General features: G+C 39.8%; 1 protein-coding gene across 1 annotated transcript; it reads right to left on the bottom strand.

Moving 5' to 3' along the window:
- Positions 1–1,964: 1,964 nt before the first annotated feature.
- Positions 1,965–21,602, bottom strand: LOC127315990 (autophagy-related protein 2-like). Its single transcript, XM_071823915.1, has 11 exons — positions 21,576–21,602; positions 7,563–10,352; positions 7,367–7,479; positions 6,522–6,714; positions 6,189–6,302; positions 5,984–6,091; positions 5,622–5,754; positions 5,258–5,460; positions 3,093–3,289; positions 2,137–2,318; positions 1,965–2,056 (listed from the first exon to the last, which is right to left on the bottom strand). Exons 1-10 carry the CDS (start codon positions 21,600–21,602, stop codon positions 2,258–2,260), a joined length of 3,939 nt encoding a protein of 1,312 aa, XP_071680016.1. The 3' UTR covers positions 1,965–2,056; positions 2,137–2,257.
- Between the last annotated feature and the right edge of the window lie 1,635 nt (positions 21,603–23,237).

Here is a 23,237-nt window from a genome sequence, read left to right as displayed (position 1 = left end):
ACATCTCTCAACATTGAAGTAAGTCATGGTTCCACTTGGCGACAAAGAAAACATCCCTCTCAACTCTCGCAATGTACGACATTATACCCCTCCCCTCCCCCCCCCCTCCCTCCACACACACACGCACACGCACACATACTTTCCCCTGTTCGGTTACAAGAACACCGCATATGGATTAGCTAAATCATCATAGTCAGTAGAATAATCGAATCTACAATAATTTTGTGAAAAAACTAACTGCCAAATGGTCACGTGCCATCGATAGGAGGAGATGAGTAAGATGAAGAGGATAGGAGGAGATGAGTAGGAGGAGGAGGGGTAGGAAAGGATGGAGGATTAAGACAAAGACTCGGGAGAACGGAGGACTTGCCATTGACAATGAGACAGCGATGACGACGAGGTTGAGATCGACAACTACCCTCAAGGCTACTTCAAACGTTCACTGTGAAATTTGAGGGTAGAGGAAGATCGATCAAATCATCATCCATTGAAGGCACGTAGAAGGTGGCCTCAACGGCAAGGTGGAGAGGAGGAGCATAATGAGGGCATGCTCGGCTATTGCACTTTTCACCATACCATACTCCAGTAGTAAATTTTAAGAACATAAATCAAATTATATGGATATTAAAGCGGAAGACTATCATTATAAAATCATAAGACGCACTCTTCGTGCTACTTCATTGCACATCTCGAAATGAAGAAACAAGTAGGACAACCTCAATACAAAAATAAGACAAAACCCGATATAATCTTAGAAATTTCAAAATCTGAGTATAGGATATCCAAAAGAGCGTACCCACTGCTAGAGGGGAAATGCACTTTGGCTCATAGGAGCATATGCTCCCATTATGTGAATTCACATTTTAAAGTGTTAAAAAATTCTAAACTAAATTTTTACATGTACATCTAGACATGGTACACAAGTTTTCAAAAGAAAAAACATTTTTCTATAGCTCATGTAAAAAAGACAAATTTTGATGCTGTAACACGACTACGTACAGGCCATTTTTTTTGTCTTTTTTGTACACACCACACAAAAAAGATTTTCCCACAAAAACTTGTGAACGAACATAGGATGTCACGACGTATACCAAAAATTTTATGTCATATTTTTTGACATTTTTAAAATTGTTTTTTTATTATTTTCTATAATGGGTGCATATGCACGCGTGCCAAAACGCCACCTCCAGCTCCTACACGTTGTGGGGGTAGCTCGAGGACACAGGTGGAAACGCTCTACCACTGCGCCAGCCAACTTGGTCAAAATATTTTAACTTAGGATAAAGGTAGAATTTCATTCTTTTTGGAATGGGGGAAGTAGGTATTAGAGTGAGACATGAACTACCATTTCTCTTCTGTGAAAACACTTGCTCTGTAGTCTTGGTGAACAACTGAGCTAGAATAGTATTTTTCAGGTTGCAAAAGGTTCTGATTGCTTTTCCAAAATTCATAAATCAGTTTCAGTTATCACGAAATTTTAAGTTCGGGAACAATAATGAGTTATTTATAAGCAAAAAAAAAAATTGAATCAGGATTATGCAGTCCAAAGCACCGTTTGCACTTTTCAGCTAAAGCTCATCACGTGTTAAACCGCACTTTGATCTCTGCCATAACAAAATGGGCAAATTATTTAACTGCGAATATTTGACGAAAGTAAGACAATGCACTCTCACCAGAGTCAAAAATCAAAGAACAAGAGTTATATAATAGTAGCTGAGAAAGCAACAACTTTACAGAGTACAGAAAACCTGGTAATACTAATATTTACACTTGCAAAGCGTGAGGATGTATCATTGGCGGTTTAGCAAGCCCATAAACATACTAGCAACCGAAACAGAAGAGTTACTATTTACATCTGCACAGCTCAGAAAGCAACAAACTTATGTACAAATCTGGGGCCATTGCCCCTCCCTCTACCTTAGGTCAAACTAGGCCAGGAGCTTACAAAACTTCATTAAGAACCTACGTGTGGTGACTACAACCCATGGTGTGTATTAACTTGCATACTATAGAAGGGCATTGATGCCACATATAACCTACGCTAAAAGCTGTACACCTGCATGGATGTATCAGAAACTCCATTAAGAACAAAACAGATGGTCTCTAGCAATACAGCAACACGGAACTCTCACTTACGCTGTACAAGTTAGCCCACCACCACTTTATGGAATCAAAACAGGTGCTCTTCAACCGCTCCTCTTCCATAGAGACGATGGCGATATGACCATAGCTTAACCAGCCTCCTCATGAATGAAGTCTATGATTGAGAAGGCCCGGAATATTTGTATGCAGATTCTTTCTTGTGTGCAGGATCCAGGCTGTGAGAAATATACAAAAAGTAAGAATAATGTACCAATAACAGCAAATGTTCAGCAACACTTAGCTCGGTCAGTGCAAAACCAGGTTACTGCGAAGGAACAAATCAGCTGCATTATTTTTCTTTGGCCCGAAATATATTGTTAGGACCTCCACAAAACATCGAAGGTATTCCTTAATATTATCTTTCTTACTGTCGACAGGTAATTCTTTTAAAAGAATAACATTACAGATGGATTGTCCAATATATTACAAGCTTGGTTTATACTCCCTCCGTGTTACATCTTATATTATGGGACGGAGGGAGTAGAATTCAATTGCATAGTTCTTGCACGGTTTAGCTTCACCATAGATCATTGTTGGTAACATAAATGTGCATGCAGTGTCTAAAATGTGAAGTGCCTACTGCCAACTGCAAGCTGATAAGCACTGACAATACATGTGATTAAAGAGCAAATTCTACTCCCTCTGTCCCATAATATAAAATGTGAAGTGCCCACTGCCAACTGCAAGCTGATAAGCACTGACAATACATGTGAATAAAGAGCAAATTCTACTCCCGCCCTCCCATAATATTTAACCACTTGACCTACTACATACATAGAATAAATTGATACATATCGACAGCCTGTTGAGGACAGAAATGAACGAATTTAAGAAATCAGGAAGACAGGAAAAGCGAAGTCAATAGTCCATTATGATGGTTGTAACTAAATGATGTATGCCTGTATCTATAGACTGTTTCCAGCAGTATTTGAGAACGAGCAAAAACTCACCTGTTTCTTAGCCCAAGAAGTGCATAATGTACAGCACGAGCAGAAGCTGATACTGGAGCTACTGCAGCAGCTGGAGCTCCACATATTGCAGTAGCCAACACTGAACCAGGGCCACCCCCACGATTATAAACCTTGATAGGATTGCCAATCAAAGCAGAAGCTGTCCTTCCAAGCCCATCAGTTAAACTTTCATAGGCCTGGACAAATCTATTATATACTAAAAGCATAATACGGAGGTCTAAAATAGAGGCACCACGTTAATCCACATCATAAGAATTATTTTAACCGTTAGATCTATAAATTACGGATAGGATTGAACAAAACACTAATAGTTACATAACTGTGTAACCATGCTTGTCACGTTTAATAATAAGTATATGCGCTAAATACGGAAGGGAAATCACGTACCATGTGTATGACGTGAAAAAAAGGATTCATGATAAAAAAAAGATGTGCCTGGATAGACGTATAACTCTAGAACTCTAGCACGTACCATGCATATGACGTAAAAAAAAAAGGATTCATGAGAAAAAAAGATGAGCCTAGATAGACGTATAACTCTAGGACTCTAGCTTTCCAATAAAACCAAAAAAATGTGTTTATTAAATGTTAATTCTTTTATTTAATTCTTGGTTCTAAAGTCTTACATCTATTCATCTATTATATATTAAAAAAATACAGTTCTTTTTCGGTACAACACGTTAATCCAAATATAGTGAAATTATTTGATCTATCATCCTTATACAGTTCTTTTTCGAGACACCACGTTAATCCAGTACTGAAATTATTTGATCTAGCAACCTTCATTTTAATGGCTAATATTTAATGCCTAAAAATGTTAAACGAACTATAATAATATATAGCAAGTCATGTAGATGATCATCAACAAATATACTATTATATATTAAAAAAATACAGATCTTTTCCGGGACAACACGTTAATCCAGATGTACTGAAATTATTTGATCTATCAACCTTATACAGTTCTTTTTCGAGACACCACGTTAATCCAGATATACTGAAATTATTTGATCTAGCAACCTTAATTTTAATGGTTAAGATTTAAAGTCTAAAAATGTTACACGAACTATAATAATATATAGCATGTCATGTAGGTGATCATCAACAAATATACTAAAATTATTGTTACCTAGATGAGCATCAAAGATGGACACGTAACAAAAGTTTTTTCAAAATGAAAGTACAGATTAGAAAAAATGGATAGACAGATTCTAAAAGAATAAACTAAAGGTTTCCATTCAAGTGTGCATCTGCACGCTAGGAAAAGAAAAATTGAATATAAGGCAAAATATTTACAAATTTCAATGTTTATATATCAAACGAGTGATTACAATGCTATTTTCTGTCCTAGGTGAATTAAACATTTGGTCCATATCATCAACAAATGATTAAAAAATTATCATATATGGCTGTATAAGAAACATTTATTATAATAGGCGACCATTAGGGATCGAGCGACAATACTACATTAAAATGCAGTGCCATTAAAACAATTTTGTTGATATAATAGTCATTATCAATATAATTAGATCCTTATAAAAGTCTATAGATTACACACAACTTGAAATGATAAAATACTCAGTTTCTTAAATGGGTCATCTATTAACATCGAATAGACATTTTTAAAATTGAAATATAATACCATATAAAAATTAAACATATCACCATAAGTATCATTTTTTAAAATAACGGAATTATTATTTGCATGAATAAGCAAATATGATTAGAGATGTTGTATGCAGTTCTTATATTTTATTCGCAATGTATTCGGTGGTTACAAAACCGTATCATATATTAATACATTGTGACACAATATGAATATATAAGACTATATAAATAGTCAAAGGACAATAAGACTAAAAAATTAAAGAGTATAGGTGCTGCCCTCGGGTGTTCGAGGGCCACCTTGCTAGTTTCAAGTGAATATTAATAACATTAGGCAAGAAATGAACCGTCTTATATTATGTTAGGCTTCAGAACTAGATAGAGTTCAGAGATATTAACAGGAACCAATTTTAAGGTCCATTTCTAACAAAACAAAATAGATCGAAACAAGACATTTGCAATGCAGGTGCCTCCTGAAGATTTAATTGTCTTTTATTGGCAGAACAGGAGATGCTTTTATCACGCAATTCAGACAATACCTGCTTCAACCCTTGATGTGCACCTTCAGGCTGGTTGGCTCTTATATTGTCTTTGGGTTTTCTTGCTTCGCGCGAGGTTGAAGGAGGTGGAACAGCTGTAAGTGCACGTTCTGTCTTCAAAAGCAAATCATGAGCTCCCCCTGCTAAATGGACGCCAAGCCCTACAGCTTCGATGGACACACTTCTGATGAAAGCAACCGCACCTGTCAAACGGCATGTAAGACAGTCAATATTTCTTGCAACACATATCATCATTAACTAATTGATTTATTAATATGATAACATCACATATTATTAACACTTCAACAGAAATGTTAGATAATTGTTCATATCAGTGTCGTAGAATAGTGTAGATCTAGCTTACCTCTTTGCATTCCCTTGAGCAACTTGCGGTCCTTCTTGTAGCTTTTGAATGGTAGTGAAACCAATTTCTTAGTGCCTGAACCGACAGCAACTAATGATTTTATAGGTGGGAGCCCTTTTAACAATTTATGGACCTACACAAGCAGCATATTGTCAATTCAGGTGAGGGCAGGATTTCTTTTTGCAAGACAAAGCAGATTTACAGTTCTCTTTATTTTGCAGAAGTACATATGCTTTGACATGAAGCACCGCATATTTAATCTGTGTTTCTTTATGATATCGAGTGTATTAAGTATGTACATGTCCATGTATACAACAATAAGCATGTCTAAATGTACAGTTGTGCATGGGGAAAATCAGGACCTGATTTTTGGAAATGTCCTCCAGCCACTCCGCAGCTACTGTTTCACATATACTGTTCCACCCGTAAACACCCATTGCAGAAACATTCTTAAGCTTCAAATCAATTCCCTGCACACAAAAAATATTTCAGGGTTGTCTGTTGGTACACAGATAATCATCAGTGAACTAACTGCTCTAAAGTATTTCTTATGCAACAACGAATTACCTTCCATGGAAGGATGTTGAGAAGTTCTGCATAATTTCCTTTGCCAAGTGCAATAGGATCAAACTGGCGAGGAATATAATTAATATGCAGAACCAGAGGCTTCACGTCAAATTTCTGGCACCATAGAAAAATATTAGATTGTTCACTGAAGACAAACAGAGCCCAGCTGGCTATTGCTTACTAGTGCAAAAAATGAAAAAACGGAAGAACTCGATGACTGTTGGCGTTCGTATTTTTTTTTAGTATGCCAGGTTACTGGGTGCAGAAAGTTCTCATGTGATCCCTATGAAGTCCCGTGATTAAGAGGGAAACAGTCATTGTAAGTTCAAATACCTGAAAGAAAGGAAGTAATGCCTCATCCACAATTGCAGCGCTTCCATATGTTGTGCTGTCCATACCAACAATCTCATTTTCGTAAGACAGATGAGGGTTGCTGTTGCTAGATTCAATCTGGAAGAAACTGATGTGGAAGTTCAGTTGCCCCTGATCAAGATGTAATTGAAGAGGCAAAATCTCAAGGCATAACCTGAAGAAAGATGCAAGAGAAGAGGGTTAATCGACACACTGAGGGAGCATAAAAGGTGTCAGATAGGAGTTGAAAAATAGCCAGCTAATTCCTTGGAACTACAATTTAACACTAAAGTATGGCAGAGACACAAATTAGTTATAAGGTCAAAGGTCTAAAGAGCAACAATGCTTCATAAACAACCAACCAAATATGCATGAAGAATATGGATCTGCTATCTGGAACTTTTCTCAGAACTTCCAAAGCGTTAACAATATGCATAAGCAACTATAATAGTGGAATTGGGTCAAAACACTACATCAGATTAGATCCAATTACTACGAATAAATTATGTCTGCTATTGAACTGTTAAAATGACATGTTCCATATACCCTTACATTAGCCAAGTATACAACTTAATCTCACAATGTTCTGCAACCAACACATAGGTTACTTTACTACAATCCACCAGATTAAAGGATGTCTTGCATGTAATATGTATATGTATGATGTATAAGGGATACCCTTACAGTAATATTTACCTTTAACCATTTGAATATGTCTAAGTATCGAATGAAGGACGAACACAGTACAGAGCACAGAAACAAGGAAATATCTTTTCCAGTACGGAGTAGATTAATTCGTTGTGTATGCAATCTAGTGCTGCACATACCTGTAGTCTTCCAAAGGAGCCTCTGGTTCAGGCCTTACAGACTCCAGTTCTAACTTGAATGCAGGGGAGCAAGATTCTCTTGGGTAGCCCTTTGAGTCATAGCATCCAAGAACCTTTTACGAAAACACAGAAGTTTAGCATCAATTGGTGATAAAAACAATTTATCAATGAAATTTAGCCAAAAATATATGTGTACCATTTTCCATGGAGCATGCGTATTTTGGTCACAAAGATTTAGGTCCTGGGCAGAGATGGCTAACTTAGAAACAGAAACATCCCCATCTGGATACATATCAAATTGCATACTGAGCCCTGACACGATAAACTCCAAAGAAGAGCTCCTATCTCTTCCATTTGAGCACATACGGCTAGTTAAATCGTTCTCAGCTAATGACCAGTCATCTCCAGCATACATTCGCCACTTAACATCTATATCATGAATAAGAATCTGGCCTTTCAGATTGCAAGATTCATCAGAATTCAAGTTGCGAACAGCATGATCACCTTCTTGTTGGAACACATGCTCTCCATGCGGGTTGTTCCTTTTTGAGACATGGTTTTCAACTATCGTCAAGGGAGTATTGCTGTACCATCCACCATCATCGCAGTCCACGACTTTACAAGCATCATCACCAGATGTGCACTGATGGTTTACTTTACGAGATGATGATGATGAATTCAGAAGATCAGGCATATAATAAGAGTCAATGATGTGGTCAGGACAGGAGTTCTGCTTTTGTGGTATTTGAGCAGTACTGTCTGCTGGAGTGACTAATGATGATCCAAGCGAAATGTGTGAAACACAGGCATCAGTTGCCTCAGGGTTAATCATACTCATCTCATACTCAACATTCACTTCACTGTTACTAAATGAGTTATGACAATTTCTGTCCCAGAAATTGTAGGTTGTGTTGGCCTGGTCACTGTAAAAAGCATTATCAATTATGTCATCAAGCAAACCGTCAGACTTGGACTCTGCTGAATCTGCGAAGCTGTCAGTGCTGTTCTCTGACATATCTGATGCATCACTGGCCATATTTTGCGTGTTTGCCTGTTGGACAATATTCCACCTAGATTGGAGATGAACTAAGGCATCCCGCATATCTGGAGCATATAGCTTCTGTAATTGAGAAACCAAATGGACAAGACCATATGTTGAATCACGGCAGGTACCAATATCAAATTGTGACTCGGATATTTCAAGCTTCCAAAAGGAAGTATCAATTCGTAGAGCAGCTTCAACGAATGTATTATGGCCAATCTTAGCATAGCCCATTTGACGGAGGTAATCCACATCATAACCGCAAGTAACATTTTTTGAACCAGATGATCCACAGATGAGAAGCCCGAGATCTCGTAGTTGGATGTCAAAATCAGTAGCTGCGGAGTCTGATGCAGATTTGCTATGAAGTTTAAATGAAGAGGTAGCTAAAAGGCATGAAAAAGACTTGCAATCTGGAGCTTCAGCACCAAATGTAGAATTTTTCCGGTGAGGTTCATAGCTCAGAGCAACATCAGCCAACTCAAGGAAAAAAGATGACCAAAAAGGTTCACCAGCCTCTGAACTATTTGTGCTACTACTATTACTGGATTGTTCAGATCCACTTGAACCTGAACTGAACAGCAAAGATATTGCACTGATCCAATCCATTCGTCCACCAGGTGCCACAAGTGTCCCAGAACGAACATTGACAGAAGTATAATTCTCTTGTAGCTTTGGGTTCCTGATGTGGGTCACAGAACAGCCAGCAGTTCCAAAAGACAATACATTGTTCCCTTCACCGTCACCCCGCTGACTAGCGGAGTCCTTGCAAATAACTAGTTGAAAATCTTTGCTTTCTTCACAAGTTTGATCATCTGTACCACTAACAGAACCCCAAAGCTCACCTTCACCATGATTCACCAAAAGAAAACTGGAATTATTGACCCCACCAACATTAGAAAATGAGCACAGAGACAATTTTGAAACGGACAACTTGAGGCGATTCCAGGAGCCTTCTAGTTCTGTCTGCAATGAAGGACTAACTTCCACAGCTTCATCCAACTCAGTGCAAATATCCAACATGCTGCATTCAAAAATGACAGATGTTTGAATGGCAACTTCGCTGTTTTTGTCCTTGCCATTTTCAGAACTGCCTGTTGCTACATCTGACAGCCCATCAACTATGAGATCTAGCAGCTGATTTAGTTGTCCACAATCCTTCTTATTGAGATGAACTGAAACACAAGGAAGTTGAACATGCAGCAAGAATTCAGTGCTCTGAATGAGCTCCTGGCGTATAGTAAAACTTGACTCTACAAGATCTTGTGAAGTTGTAGAAGAGGCAACGCCGACCCATTTGTTATTTTCTTTCTGAGTAATCTTCTGGTCGTGTAGGTTTGGCAAACTCCATACTTTGTTCACCATCTCAGGGCAAGTTACAGGATGACTTTTCCGGCACATTCTAATGCTGGAGTCATGATATTCGGATCTAGTCACCGATAAAATCTTCAAAGCAGAGAAAGTTTGCCTGCTCAAAGAGCCGATTCTACCATCCAATACACCGACAGGTTTAATGAAGTAGATGTCAAAGTTCCCAGTAGCCAAATGGAGTGAAGTAGATGGTGTGCTCGGATGACCATCATTAGATCTTTCATTTTGAAGTGGGGAAGGGGCTTTCTGAGATAACGTGTGGTCGAGGACAAGGAACTTATCCAAGATGGACGGGCGACTTAAATCCCAAGAGGGCTCATAAGGAAAGCAAAGAATGATTCTTGCATGCGATGGGGCTATCTGAACCTTCAGGCTCTCGCTGGACGAAGTATTAGCCAATTTGCTGTTTTTTTCATCACCATCCCTGTGAAGTTTATGCTCTCCATGAAGATCAGACTTAACTTTACTGATAAATTTCAGTACCGTGTATACTGTATGGAAGTGCACCCACAAAATCAAAGGAGCCAAATGAATTGACAGTGAAGTTGAGCTTCCTGAGTTGTCATCTTGATCCTGACATCATAATGGAATGTGCACTCACCAAATTTTTTTAGTAGCTCAACCTTAATGAATTTATCTGAATTGTGAGAAAAGCTGTAATGTCCCAGGTTTAGAGACGATCGAGGGGTAGATTTTAAAAAGGGATGTGCATTGCATCGTAAATTCTGGGGAAATTTCGCGCTTTTAAAACAAAACTAAGGGGGACAAGTTTCTCTCTCGACACCTTACAGGGTTAGGGTTTCGAGAGTGCGACAAACTTGCTCTTATTCAACTACATTAGGGTTTTGAGAAGAGAGAAGAGATATTGCATCACAATCTTAAGTTGCATGATTGAATTCAAATTTAAGTTGCATTATTGAATTCAAACCAAAGTTGAATTTGAATTTCAAATTCAAACATTAAATTGATATCTCACAATTCAAACTTGAGATAAATCAATAAACAATTATAAGTAATCAAGAATATAAATAGTACAACAATTATATAAAGCTCATTAAGGAAAATTGGAGCTCTATTGATAATCACACATGATACATTGTCAATTACAATACTCAGAATAGAAATATGAAATATTACAACACATTACACAAATTGGAAAAATAGAAAAAGAAAATAAAAAGAAAAGTACAAGGTAAGATTCTATCCTAAATACTACAAGGTAATCTTCATTTGATCTTGGACTTCATGATCTTCATGTCCATCTGGATCATCATCTTGATCCCTGCATAAAACACAAATCAAACATAGCCACTTGGCAGATTAGCAAAGAAATGAAAATTGAGAAGATATGATCAACTCTGCCGAGCTGATCCTCCCAAAGCCCAAGTGCAAAGCATCTGGTATACACACACACAGCCTGCTCACAAGGCTGTGTGCATGCAACACACACACACAGCACAGAGAGGAGTCACCAACACATGCCGTGCAAGTCATCGACCAGAGAAGCAAGGGCCAGGCATATAAAACCTTTTCCACAGTAAACCCTAGCTCATTCATCGACAAAGCAGCAGGGTAAGTCACCAGATAGCAAGAACAGCTCAAGAACACCAAGAACAGGTGAACAGCCAGAGCTGTCTCACCTATTCCCCAATCACCAGAAATTAACCAAGCATCAAGCTTGCAAGGAGGAGCAGGGCAAGCCAAGAAATCAACCAGCAGCTGAACCTCTACACCAACACCCATTTCTAGGAGCTGGAGTGAGGTATACCAATAAATCATGAGCAAGCAAGGTTTTGCTCATACTAATGCAGCATATGCACAAGTCACAGAAGCAAAAGAGGGTAGAACCCTGTTTGTGTCATCATTTGGCTGTAAAGCCATTTGGTGCAAGCAAATATGGGTAAAGACCATTAGGCAATCATCCTATGGGAACAGCAGTTATGCAAATTAATGCATAACTAAAGAAATCCAGCAAAAGATGAAGTCACAGCTAGCCTAGCCCACACACTTAACACCTACAGCTATTTATGCCATCAGACTATAGACAATTTCTTGTCTATATACTTTGTCAACATCAAAAGGCCACTGGAAGTCCAGTTTTGGATCAACCAGTGAGCAACTATTCACCACAGCAAGCCACAGAGAAAGGGGAGCTACCATGACAGCACCAAAGGGCTGTCAGGGCCACCTCAACCCACAGCCAACACTTCCAGCCATCACATCTGAAGGAGATATGCCCAAGAGGCAATAATAAAAGTGATTATTATATATCTTTATGTTTATGATAAATGTTTATATACCATGCTATAATTGTATTAACCGAAACATTGATACATGTGTGATATGTAAACAACAAAGAGTCCCTAGTATGCCTCTTAACTAGCTTGTTGATTAATGGATGATTAGTTTCATAATCATGAACATTGGATGTTATTAATAACAAGGTTATATCATTGTATGAATGATGTAATGGACACACCCAATTAAGCGTAGCATAAGATCACGTCATTAAGTTATTTGCTATAAGCTTTCGATACATAGTTACGTAGTCCTTATGACCATGAGATCATGTAAATCACTTATACCGGAAAGGTACTTTGATTAATTCAAACGCCACTGCGTAAATGGGTGGTTATAAAGGTGGGATTAAGTATCCGGAAAGTATGAGTTGAGGCATATGGATCAACAGTGGGATTTGTCCATCCCAATAGACGGATAGATATACTCTGGGCCCTCTCGGTGGAATGTCGTCTAATGTCTTGCAAGCATATGAATAAGTTCATAAGAGACCACATACCACGGTACGAGTAAAGAGTACTTGTCAGGAGACGAGGTTGAACAAGGTATAGAGTGATACCGATGATCAAACCTCCGACAAGTAAAATATCGCGTGACAAAGGGAATTGGTATCGTATGTGAATGGTTCATTCGATCACTAAAGTCATCGTTGAATATGTGGGAGCCATTATGGATCTCCAGATCCCGCTATTGGTTATTGGTTGGAGAGAGTACTCAACCATGTCCGCATAGTTCACGAACCGTAGGGTGACACACTTAAAGTTTGATGTTGAAATGGTAGAACTTGAATATGGAATGGAGTTCGAAGATTTGTTCGAAGTCCCGGATGAGATCCCGGACATCACGAGGAGTTCCGGAATGGTCCGGAGAATAAGATTCATATATAGGAAGTCATTTTATGAGTTTGAAAATGATCCGGTGCATTTATGGAAGGTGCTAGAAGGTTCTAGAATATTCCGGAAGAAAGTCACTTTGGAAGGCGGAGTCCCGAAGGGACTCCACCACCATGGCCGGCCAACCCTAGGGGGTGGAGTCCCAGGTGGACTCCACCTATGGTGGCCGGCCACCCCCTCCCAAGGGAAGGTGGGAATCCCACCTCTAGTGGGAGTCCTAGCTTGGGTAGGTTTCATGTGATATGGAAGGTTTTGGTTTGGGGTCTTATTCGAAGACTTGTAGACCAACTCTTGGGTGTTCCACCTATATAATGAGGGCCAAGGGGAGGGGGCCGGCCACCCCAAGACCACAAGGTGGCCGCACCCCCTAGTGGTCGGCGCCCCCCTCTCCCAAACCCTAGCGGCCCTCTCTCCTCCACCACTTCCCGCACGCTTAGGGAAGCTCCGCCGGGTTTCTCCACCACCACCGACACCACGCCGTCGTGCTGCCGGATTCAAGAGGAGCTACTACTTCCGCTGCCCGCTGGAACGGGGAGGTGGACATCGACTTCATCAACACCGAACGTGTGACCGAGTACGGAGGTGTTGCCCGATTGTGGCGTTGTGATCAAGATCTTCTACGCGCTTTTGCAAGCGGCAAGTGAACGTCTACCGCAGCAATAAGAGCCTACTCTTATAGGCTTTGGAACTCTTCAAGGGTGAGTCTCGATCATCCCCTCGTTGCTACCGTCTTCTAGATTGCATCTTGGCTTGGATTGCGTGTTCGCGGTAGGAAAATTTTTGTTTTCTATGCAACGAATCCCTTCAGTGGTATCAGAGCCGTGTCTATGCATAGATGGTTGCACGAGTAGAACACAATGGTTTTGTGGGCGTTGATGCTCTTTTTGTCTTTAGTTTGAGTACTTTGCATCTTTGTGGCATAGTGGGATGAAGCGGCTCGGACTAACTTTACATGACCGCGTTCATGAGACTTGTTCCTCGTTCGACATGCAACTTGTATTGCATAAGAGGCTTTGCGGGTGTCTGTCTCTCCTACTATAGTGAAGATTCAATTTACTCTTCTATTGACAACATTAGTATCACCGTTGTGGTTCATGTTCGTAAGTAGATTAGATCTCTATCGAAAACCCAAAACCACGTAAAATATGCAAACCAAATTAGAGACGTCTAACTTGTTTTTGCAGGGTTTGGTGATGTGATATGGCCATAATGTGATGATGAATATGTATGAGATGATCATTATTGTATTGTGGCAACCGGCAGGAGCCTTATGGTTGTCTTTAAATTTCATGTTGAGTAGTATTTCAAAGTAGTTGTAATAGTTGCTACATGGAGGACAATCATGAAGACGGCGCCATTGACCTTGACGCTACGCCGACGATGATGAAGATCATACCCGAAGATGATGGAGATCATGTCCGTGCTTTGGAGATGAAGATCAAAGGCGCTAAGACAAAAGGGCCATATCATATCACATATGAACTGCATGTGATGTTAATCCTTTTATGCATCTTATTTTGCTTAGATCGCGACGGTAGCATTATAAGATGATCCCTCACATTAATATCAAGATAATAAAGTGTTCTCCCCTTGTATGCACTGTTGCCAAAGTTCGTCGTTTCAAAGCATCTCGTGATGATCGGATGTGATAGATTCAACATTCATATACAACGGGTGTAAGCCATGTTGCACACGCGGAATACTTGGGTTTGCTTGACGAGCCTAGCATGTACAGACATGGCCTCGGGACAACGGAAACCGAAAGGTTGAACACGAGTCATATGGATGATATGATCAACATGTTGATGTTCACTATTGAAGCTACATCATCTCACGTGATGATCGGTTTTGGTGTAGTGGATTTGGATCGTGTACCACTTAACAACTATGAGGGATGTTGTATTAAGTGCGAGTTCATTAGTAATTAGATTAAAACATGAACTAATTATCATAAACATAGTCTGGGTAGTATTTTGAATTAATTTTGTAGTATTGGCATCCGTTTACTACTATGCGCTAGTCTTGTAATTGAGATAGAAATTCTGTTAAAATCTGATAAGAAACTTTACGGATTGGTACCGTATTGTTAAAGAATCAAGAATTGATTAAGTCCTATTGCAAACTTTTAGTAAACCTCACATTGTTGATTCAAAGAGCTATGGTTTCAATTAGTACCTAAAGTTATCTTGTCTCCGTGAAACTTGAAGTTCAAATCTGTTTGAAAAGTAAGGAGCTGAAAATTTAGTTTTCAGAAATAATCAAGGTATGAGATATATGTGATATCTAAGACCTTATTGCAAGATGATAGAATATAAATTTGGTGAGACTACATAAACTCATAAGTTTTATGGGAATGTATGAAGGTTGAAGACGCCAGGCGTCACAATCCTCCAACTATTGGGGCACTAATAATATTCGCATATCCATGAAGTTATCATCCTTAGTATGCACCGTTGCTAAGACTCGTCGTTTCGAAGCATCACGTGATGATCGGGTGTTATAGATTCTACGTGTGCATACAACGGGTGCAAGCTAGATTTGCACATGCGAATACTAATATTAAACTTTATGAGCCTAGCATGTACAGACATGGTCTCAGAAAGTCATCATGATACAATGGATAAAATTATGAGTGAAATTGTTCATCATATTACAAAGTTACTAATAGTGAAATCCGGAACACTTGTCATATGATGATCAACTTCAAAGGAAGAACCTCAAGGTTATTGGTATTTGACCAACAAACCTAGAAGTTATTGATGTTGAAGTGTTTTTCTGAATAATGAGGAAAGCTAAAAGAAAAACTACAAAAGATTATTGGCAGAAAGAAAGAAAAGATTAGAAAGTCTAGCTCAGGTGTATATAAATGATATACATGTTATGGATGTATTCCTCGTTTGGTCACACAATGAAATTCTTGGGTATTTGTACCATATTGGTTAGTATGAAGTGTCATACAAAACAACGCAATACAAGAATACAATGGCCTAAGTGACTGACAGGGAATATGATAGGAATACACGTCTGGAACAAAAATAAAGTGTTATTATGTTCGTCGTTGGCATTCTATCTAGCCCTTAGGATTTATAATAAAGAACATAATAATTTTTATTTTGCTCTGGTCAAATAAAAACAATGAGTTGTTCAAATTATGACATTACTCCATGTACGATGGATAAGTTATTATAAATCTTAATGGTGAAACACACACACATAATACTGACGCTAAAATGCCATAAGGCAAATGATTTGAATTCCACTTATTTGTGGAACCGCCATTTAGGTCATGTTAGAGAGGAACGCATGAAGGAACTCCATGCAAATGGATTTTTGGAGTCATTTGATTTTTTGAATCGTTTGGCGCTTGCAAATCTTTTCTAAAAAGAATGACTAAAATACCGTTCATAGGCCAAGAGTTGAACGGGCAACTAACTTAGTGAAAACATATATGATGATATATGTGGCTCACTGGGCATAGTTGTGTGCGGGAGATTCTTCTACTTAATGAAAACTTCCAACAATGAATTGAGTATATATATGTGGATATATTCGATAAGGAAGAAGTTTGAAACATTTGAATGGATTCAAATAAATTTCAGCATGAAGTGGAAATCGTCGTAATAGAAAAATCAAATATCTATGATTGGATCATTTGGAAAATATTTGAATTACGAGTTTTAGCGAACATCTAAGAGAGTCATGAAATTGTTCTACAACTCACATTTCTTGGAGTATCATAATGATGATATAGTATCCGAAAGATGTATCCAAACCTTGTTGGATCAATGATGAGATAAAATATCAATGCCATTATATTTTTGTGGATTATGCTTTAGTGACTACCGCTTTTACACTAAATAGAGCATCATCATGATCCGTTGAAATGACACCATACGAGTTATGGCATGGGTATAAAACCTGATAGTCTTTTCTTAAATTTTGGTCTAAAAGTTTACAACCAAAAGCGGATGAATGTCTTTGTTGGTTATCCCAAAGAATTGATTGGGAATTCTTTCCACTATGAAGTAAACGACAAAAGTGTTTGTTAATGTTACTTGCTTATTTCCAAGAAATTGTTTTCTAGCGAAGTTTTTGAGTGGGAGGACAATAGAACTTGATAAGGTTTATGAACCTGAGCATAATGATCAGAGTAGCGCAGCATCGGAAATTGGTTCCGGAAGCGACCACGACGATCATGGCTCTCATGACTACAAAGTGTTTTAGCCATGGAGATCGAAGTACATATTGAACCTTGTATGTATGGTTTACTTTGTGATCAAATAAATGATTTGTGGACAAAGGATTGATTTTGAACAATGATAAACCAACTACAAACAAAGAAGTTATGATGGGTCCTGACTCCGTTAAAATGGCTATACGCCATGAAATCCAAGATAGATAAATACTTTCTGAAAGTAAATAGATCTATAAAATTGATGGACTTGGATGAAATATCCTTGAAGAAGCTCGACTTGTCGAAAAGTTGTTTACAACAAAGTTCAAAGAGTTGACTACGATAAGATTAGATCTTCCGTGGCAATGCTTATAGTCTATGTGGATTATTCTAGTAATCACTACATATTTCTTTTATGAGATATGATGGCAAAATACATTACTTAACAGAAGTGTGTATTAAAGATGTATACAAGATACAACCAAGAGTTTTGCTGGTCCGTGGAATACTAGATAGATATACAAACTTCAATTGGATGAAGTGAGTATCATGGAGTTGGAATCTTCACCGGATGAAATAGTCAAAGAGTTTTTGATTTCATCAGAGACGATGAAGAGGCTTGCATTTGCAAGAAATTAAGTGGGAGCGCTGAGACATATTTATAATACTTATGTAGATGACAATTAGTTGGTTATAAATTATGTAATTATATACTTGATTAAAAGGTTTCATTGAGAAATTAACTTCAATGAAAGGATATGGACTGAAACAAATTTTGTGTCAAGATCTATGAAGATAGATTGAAACACATAATATGTTTAAGTCAAAGTACATAGAATGGATATTGAAATAGTTCAATATAGAAATATTAAGAAAATGTTCTTGTCATGTGAAATTTTAACAAGACTTAAGTGTATCTGACACTCAATGAGTAAAAACACATGAGTGATTATAGATCACGAATAATATGTACACAATCAGATGTTCTGTGTTCTAAAGTGTTATGAGCATGTACCAAAATGATTCATATGATGATCATTGGATGACAGTAAGAAAATCCTTGAGTACTTTAGAAGAACTAAGGATATATATATATAGTTTTGTATGGGGTAATGACAAACAAATCGCTGTAAAATGTTGCACCGATATTAGTTTGATCACATATACAAATAAATTTCAAATCTCAAATTAGGCTAAGTGTTGTTTAAAAGGTAGCACAATGAGATAGAAGTTGTCTATACTAGATTTAGATGAGTTCTAAATATTGTGACGGATTCTACAAAAGAAGGCAGAGTATGTCATTGTTTTGACAATGACAAAGGATGTTAAGTCAAGAGGTTCTTTGAGAACTTGGTGTAGTTTCGACAAAGTCAGAACTTTGAAGCTATATTGTATGTGACAATATTAGTGACATATTTCAGACCGCGGAATTAAGGTTCCACCAGAAGACCAAACATATTTAATGCCGACTCATTTGGAAATGAGTGATGCGTTGAGACGCAAATGAATTACAAAATACATACGTTTCTGAGCGTGTCAGATCCGTTGACTAAAACCTCTCCCGTGAGCAATACATGATAAAGCACCGGAAGGCCAAGGTGTTATATCTTTACAAATGTAATCTAGATTATTGACTCTAGTGCAAGTGGGAGACTGAAGGAGATATGCCCAAGAGGCAATAATAAAAGTGGTTATTATATATCTTTATGTTTATGATAAATGTTTATATACCATGCTATAATTGTATTAACCGAAACATTGATACATGTGTGATATGTAAACAACAAAGAGTCCCTAGTATGCCTCTTAACTAGCTTGTTGATTAATGGATGATTAGTTTCATAATCATGAACATTGGATGTTATTAATAACAAGGTTATATCATTGTATGAATGATGTAATGGACACACCCAATTAAGCGTAGCATAAGATCACGTCATTAAGTTATTTGCTATAAGCTTTCGATACATAGTTACCTAGTCCTTATGACACTTGAGATCATGTAAATCACTTATACCGGAAAGGTACTTTGATTACATCAAACGCCACTGCGTAAATGGGTGGTTATAAAGGTGGGATTAAGTATCCGGAAAGTATGAGTTGAGGCATATGGATCAATAGTGGGATTTGTCCATCCCAATGACGGATAGATATACTCTGGGCCCTCTCGGTGGAATGTCGTCTAATGTCTTGCAAGCATATGAATAAGTTCATAAGAGACCACATACCACGGTACGAGTAAAGAGTACTTGTCAGGAGACGAGGTTGAACAAGGTATAGAGTGATACCGATGATCAAACCTCCGACAAGTAAAATATCGCGTGACAAAGGGAATTGGTATCGTATGTGAATGGTTCATTCGATCACTAAAGTCATCGTTGAATATGTGGGAGCCATTATGGATCTCCAGATCCCGCTATTGGTTATTGGTTGGAGAGAGTACTCAACCATGTCCGCATAGTTCACGAACCGTAGGGTGACACACTTAAAGTTTGATGTTGAAATGGTAGAACTTGAATATGGAATGGAGTTCGAAGATTTGTTCGAAGTCCCGGATGAGATCCCGGACATCACGAGGAGTTCCGGAATGGTCCGGAGAATAAGATTCATATATAAGAAGTCATTTATGAGTTTGAAAATGATCCGGTGCATTTATGGAAGGTGCTAGAAGGTTCTAGAATATTCCGGAAGAAAGTCACTTTGGAAGGTGGAGTCCCTAAGGGACTCCACCACCATGGCCGGCCAACCCTAGGGGGTGGAGTCCCAGGTGGACTCCACCTATGGTGGCCGGCCACCCCCTCCCAAGGGAAGGTGGGAATCCCACCTCTAGTGGGAGTCCTAGCTTGGGTAGGTTTCATGTGATATGGAAGGTTTTGGTTTGGGGTCTTATTCGAAGACTTGTAGACCAACTCTTGGGTGTTCCACCTATATAATGAGGGCCAAGGGGAGGGGGTCGGCCACCCCAAGACCACAAGGTGGCCGCACCCCCTAGTGGCCGGCGCCCCCCTCTCCCATACCCTAGCGGCCCTCTCTCCTCCACCACTTCCCGCACGCTTAGCGAAGCTCCGCCGGGTTTCTCCACCACCACCGACACCACGCCGTCGTGCTGCCAGATTCAAGAGGAGCTACTACTTCTGCTGCCCGCTGGAACGGGGAGGTGGACGTCGACTTCATCAACACCAAACGTGTGACCGAGTACGGAGGTGCTGCCCGATTGTGGCGCCGTGATCAAGATCTTCTACGCGCTTTTGCAAGCGGCAAGTGAACGTCTACCGCAGCAATAAGAGCCTACTCTTATAGGCTTTGGAACTCTTCAAGGGTGAGTCTCGATCATCCCCTCGTTGCTACCGTCTTCTAGATTGCATCTTGGCTTGGATTGCGTGTTCGCGGTAGGAATTTTTTTGTTTTCTATGCAACGAATCCCTTCAACATCATCACCCAAGAGGGTTCAGTATGAGCTAGGGTACCCAACCAGTGGTTGGCATCCCTCTAGCTACATCAAATCCATCCATAAGATCATTACTGCTAAACAGTTCACATCATTTATCCATCTAATAAAGCAGGGAAATACAGATAAATGAAACAAACAAGTCATCAAAGCACCAACATCTTTCCAGTGATCCAAGGGATCACTGCAAGCATCAGTTGATGCTTGAGCAAGCATCAACACATACCAACACATGTATGTGTGTCACACAGACACAAGGATAAGCATCAGAAAGGCACATGCAGTAGGATGGTAAGCAATCAACATGCACCTGATGATCACTGGATCATCAGAGCTTGCCAAATTATGCAAGTGCTTGTCAGAGACAAGTCTGACATCAATTCATGAATCATACAAATGAAATAGCCACAGTTAAGCAACAATTGTATCACAGATAATCATACAAAACAATTTCATGATTGTATCCAGAAGCACATCATCAAGGAATTGATGCATACATACAACAGTTAAACCAAGCAGAGCCTACCATGAGCCAGAGTCCAATAAGCATCACACAAATAGCACTGGCTCTTGCTAAAAGCAAGGATTGCTCACAGTAATCAAGCCAGGGGCAAGAACCAAGGCTACACATGGCTATCCAGTAACAGCAACAACAGCTGGAGCAACATGGAAAGCCATGAGCATCACAGCTTGCTCATGAGCAAGTATAGAGGCATCACAGAAGAAGAAATAGCATGAGCATGAGCATAGGATTAGCAGCACAAGCATAAGCTAGAGAGAGGAGAGCACCAGTACAAGCACAACACTAGAGCTAGGCCATGGCAAGCAGAGCGCAGCAGCAGCACAGCCAGGGGTAGGCGCAGCAACTATGATGCAGCACATCGCAACAGCAGCACGACACACCATGGCATCTCCATGAAGAGAGACAGCCATAGCTCAGCTAGGAGGAGGAGTACAGAAAGAAGAAGGAGGGGAGCACTTACAGGCGTAGCGGAGAGAAGCACATCCATGGCGGCACGGCGGCACACGCCGGGCGAACGGCGGCACCAGGCCAAGCCGAGCCAGGCCACCACCTCGCCGCAACGCCAGCATCACCACGACGGCGCCACGGCGCCAGGAACGCCGGTGAATGGCGGATCTTCACGGAACCGTGCGGCCGAGGCACAGCAAGGTTGGGGGCGAGCAGGAACGGCTGCGAAAGTCAGATTGACGCGGACCAGACGGTGCGCCGTCGAACGGCGGTTCGATTGGCATCGATCTCGCCGGCGGGGATGGCCAGAGACGGCCGGATTAATTCGGCGACGGCGGAGCGACGCGGGTCGCCAGAGAGACGAGGAGGGGTTAGGGTTTCTGCGCGAGGAAGAGAGGAAGGGACGAGTGGGCCGACCGAGCCGAACGAGTGGCTCGGGTTCGACCTAACCCGCTGGGCCGCACTGACAGGTGGGTCCAGGGGCAAATTAGTCATTTCACATTTTCCACTAAACCAGAAACTTTGAAAATAAATAGAAAATGTTTAATAGCTCTAAAAAAATAATTAAAAATATGAAAATTGATCAGCATAAAATTCTCTATCTGAATAAAATATCAAAGGGAATTTTTGAAGACAACTAAGAATAAGACTTAATTTGAGGATTAAAATAATCATTTAAATCACATATATTATTTTCAATAATGAAAATAAGTCCATAAATTCTTTTGGACTTTAAAAACACCTTGACAACATTTCAAGGATGTATTTTACTCCAAATAAAGTATCCCAAATCATTCTTAATATTAACCTCTCACATGAAATGATAAGACATCGGAAGGGGGAACAAACCCTAAAAACTGGAATCATGCATAATTGTTTCTTTAACCATTGCCCTTATCGGACAATGATGCTATTTTTCAGAAACAGAGGACAAGGGTCAGTCCACACCATCCAACTGCAAAACTTTGCAGTGTTCAGGCAAGTTCATCGCTTGCTCATGTCATTCGAGTATTTTTATCAAATTACTTGCAAAGTACTATGTTTATCACTATTGCATAAAAACCAAAACCACTATTTTCATAACTATGAATATGACTATGTGGTGGGCAATGGAACCATGGATTGTGTGGATATGGTGGAGGTTCCATTGCAAGGGTTTATATCCATCTAGGATTAAACAACAAATGTCGTCCAGTGATTCTTGTGCCGTAATACCCGTGCTAACCATAAGATCTGGAGTGGGACGGAATAGTCAATCGTATTTCCACCTCTTGTACATCAACAGACGCGCTTTACCGTAGCACACTTGTCATCTGTCGGGGCAAGCAGTAGGCTGGGGAAGCCAATTGAAGTCCCCACGGCTTTGTCCGTAGCACACTTGTCGCCGAAGTGCAAGCGGTAGGTTGGGGAAGCCATTGAAGTCCCCACGGTATTGCGGTCTATGAGGGGTTGCATCTGCCGGCGAAGGAGTTTGGTTCGATCCCAGACTGTCGTCGTGGTCGGGGTCCACCCTGAAATACGGGAATAATGGGATCGGCGAGGACCCAGGGTCGGGCATGCAGCAAAGGGTGGGTGTGCGAGGTAGCGGAGGAATATGATTGGCTATGACCTTATACCGGGCCTCACACCGAAGGAAGTGTGGATGGGAAAGCTGCCCGGTTGGCACCAAGTTTAA

The sequence above is a fragment of the Lolium perenne genome, chromosome 7 (assembly GCF_019359855.2).
Source record: "Lolium perenne isolate Kyuss_39 chromosome 7, Kyuss_2.0, whole genome shotgun sequence".
Classification (NCBI taxonomy): Eukaryota; Viridiplantae; Streptophyta; class Magnoliopsida; order Poales; family Poaceae; genus Lolium; species Lolium perenne.
Note: the sequence above shows the minus strand (reverse complement) of the source record. Positions and strands in the feature narration are given on the sequence as shown.

What these genes read in the sequence shown, in the direction of transcription:
- LOC127315990 (XM_071823915.1), bottom strand. Translation starts at nt 21,602, where the DNA reads ATGGATGTGCTTCTCTCCGCTACGCCT. An exon ending in TGCTTCTCTCCGCTACGCCT is followed by an intron (nt 10,353 to 21,575) that starts GTAAGTGCTCCC and finishes TTATGATGTCAG; the next exon opens with GATCAAGATGACAACTCAGG. An exon ending in CATTACTTCCTTTCTTTCAG is followed by an intron (nt 6,303 to 6,521) that starts GTATTTGAACTT and finishes CTATGGTGCCAG; the next exon opens with AAATTTGACGTGAAGCCTCT.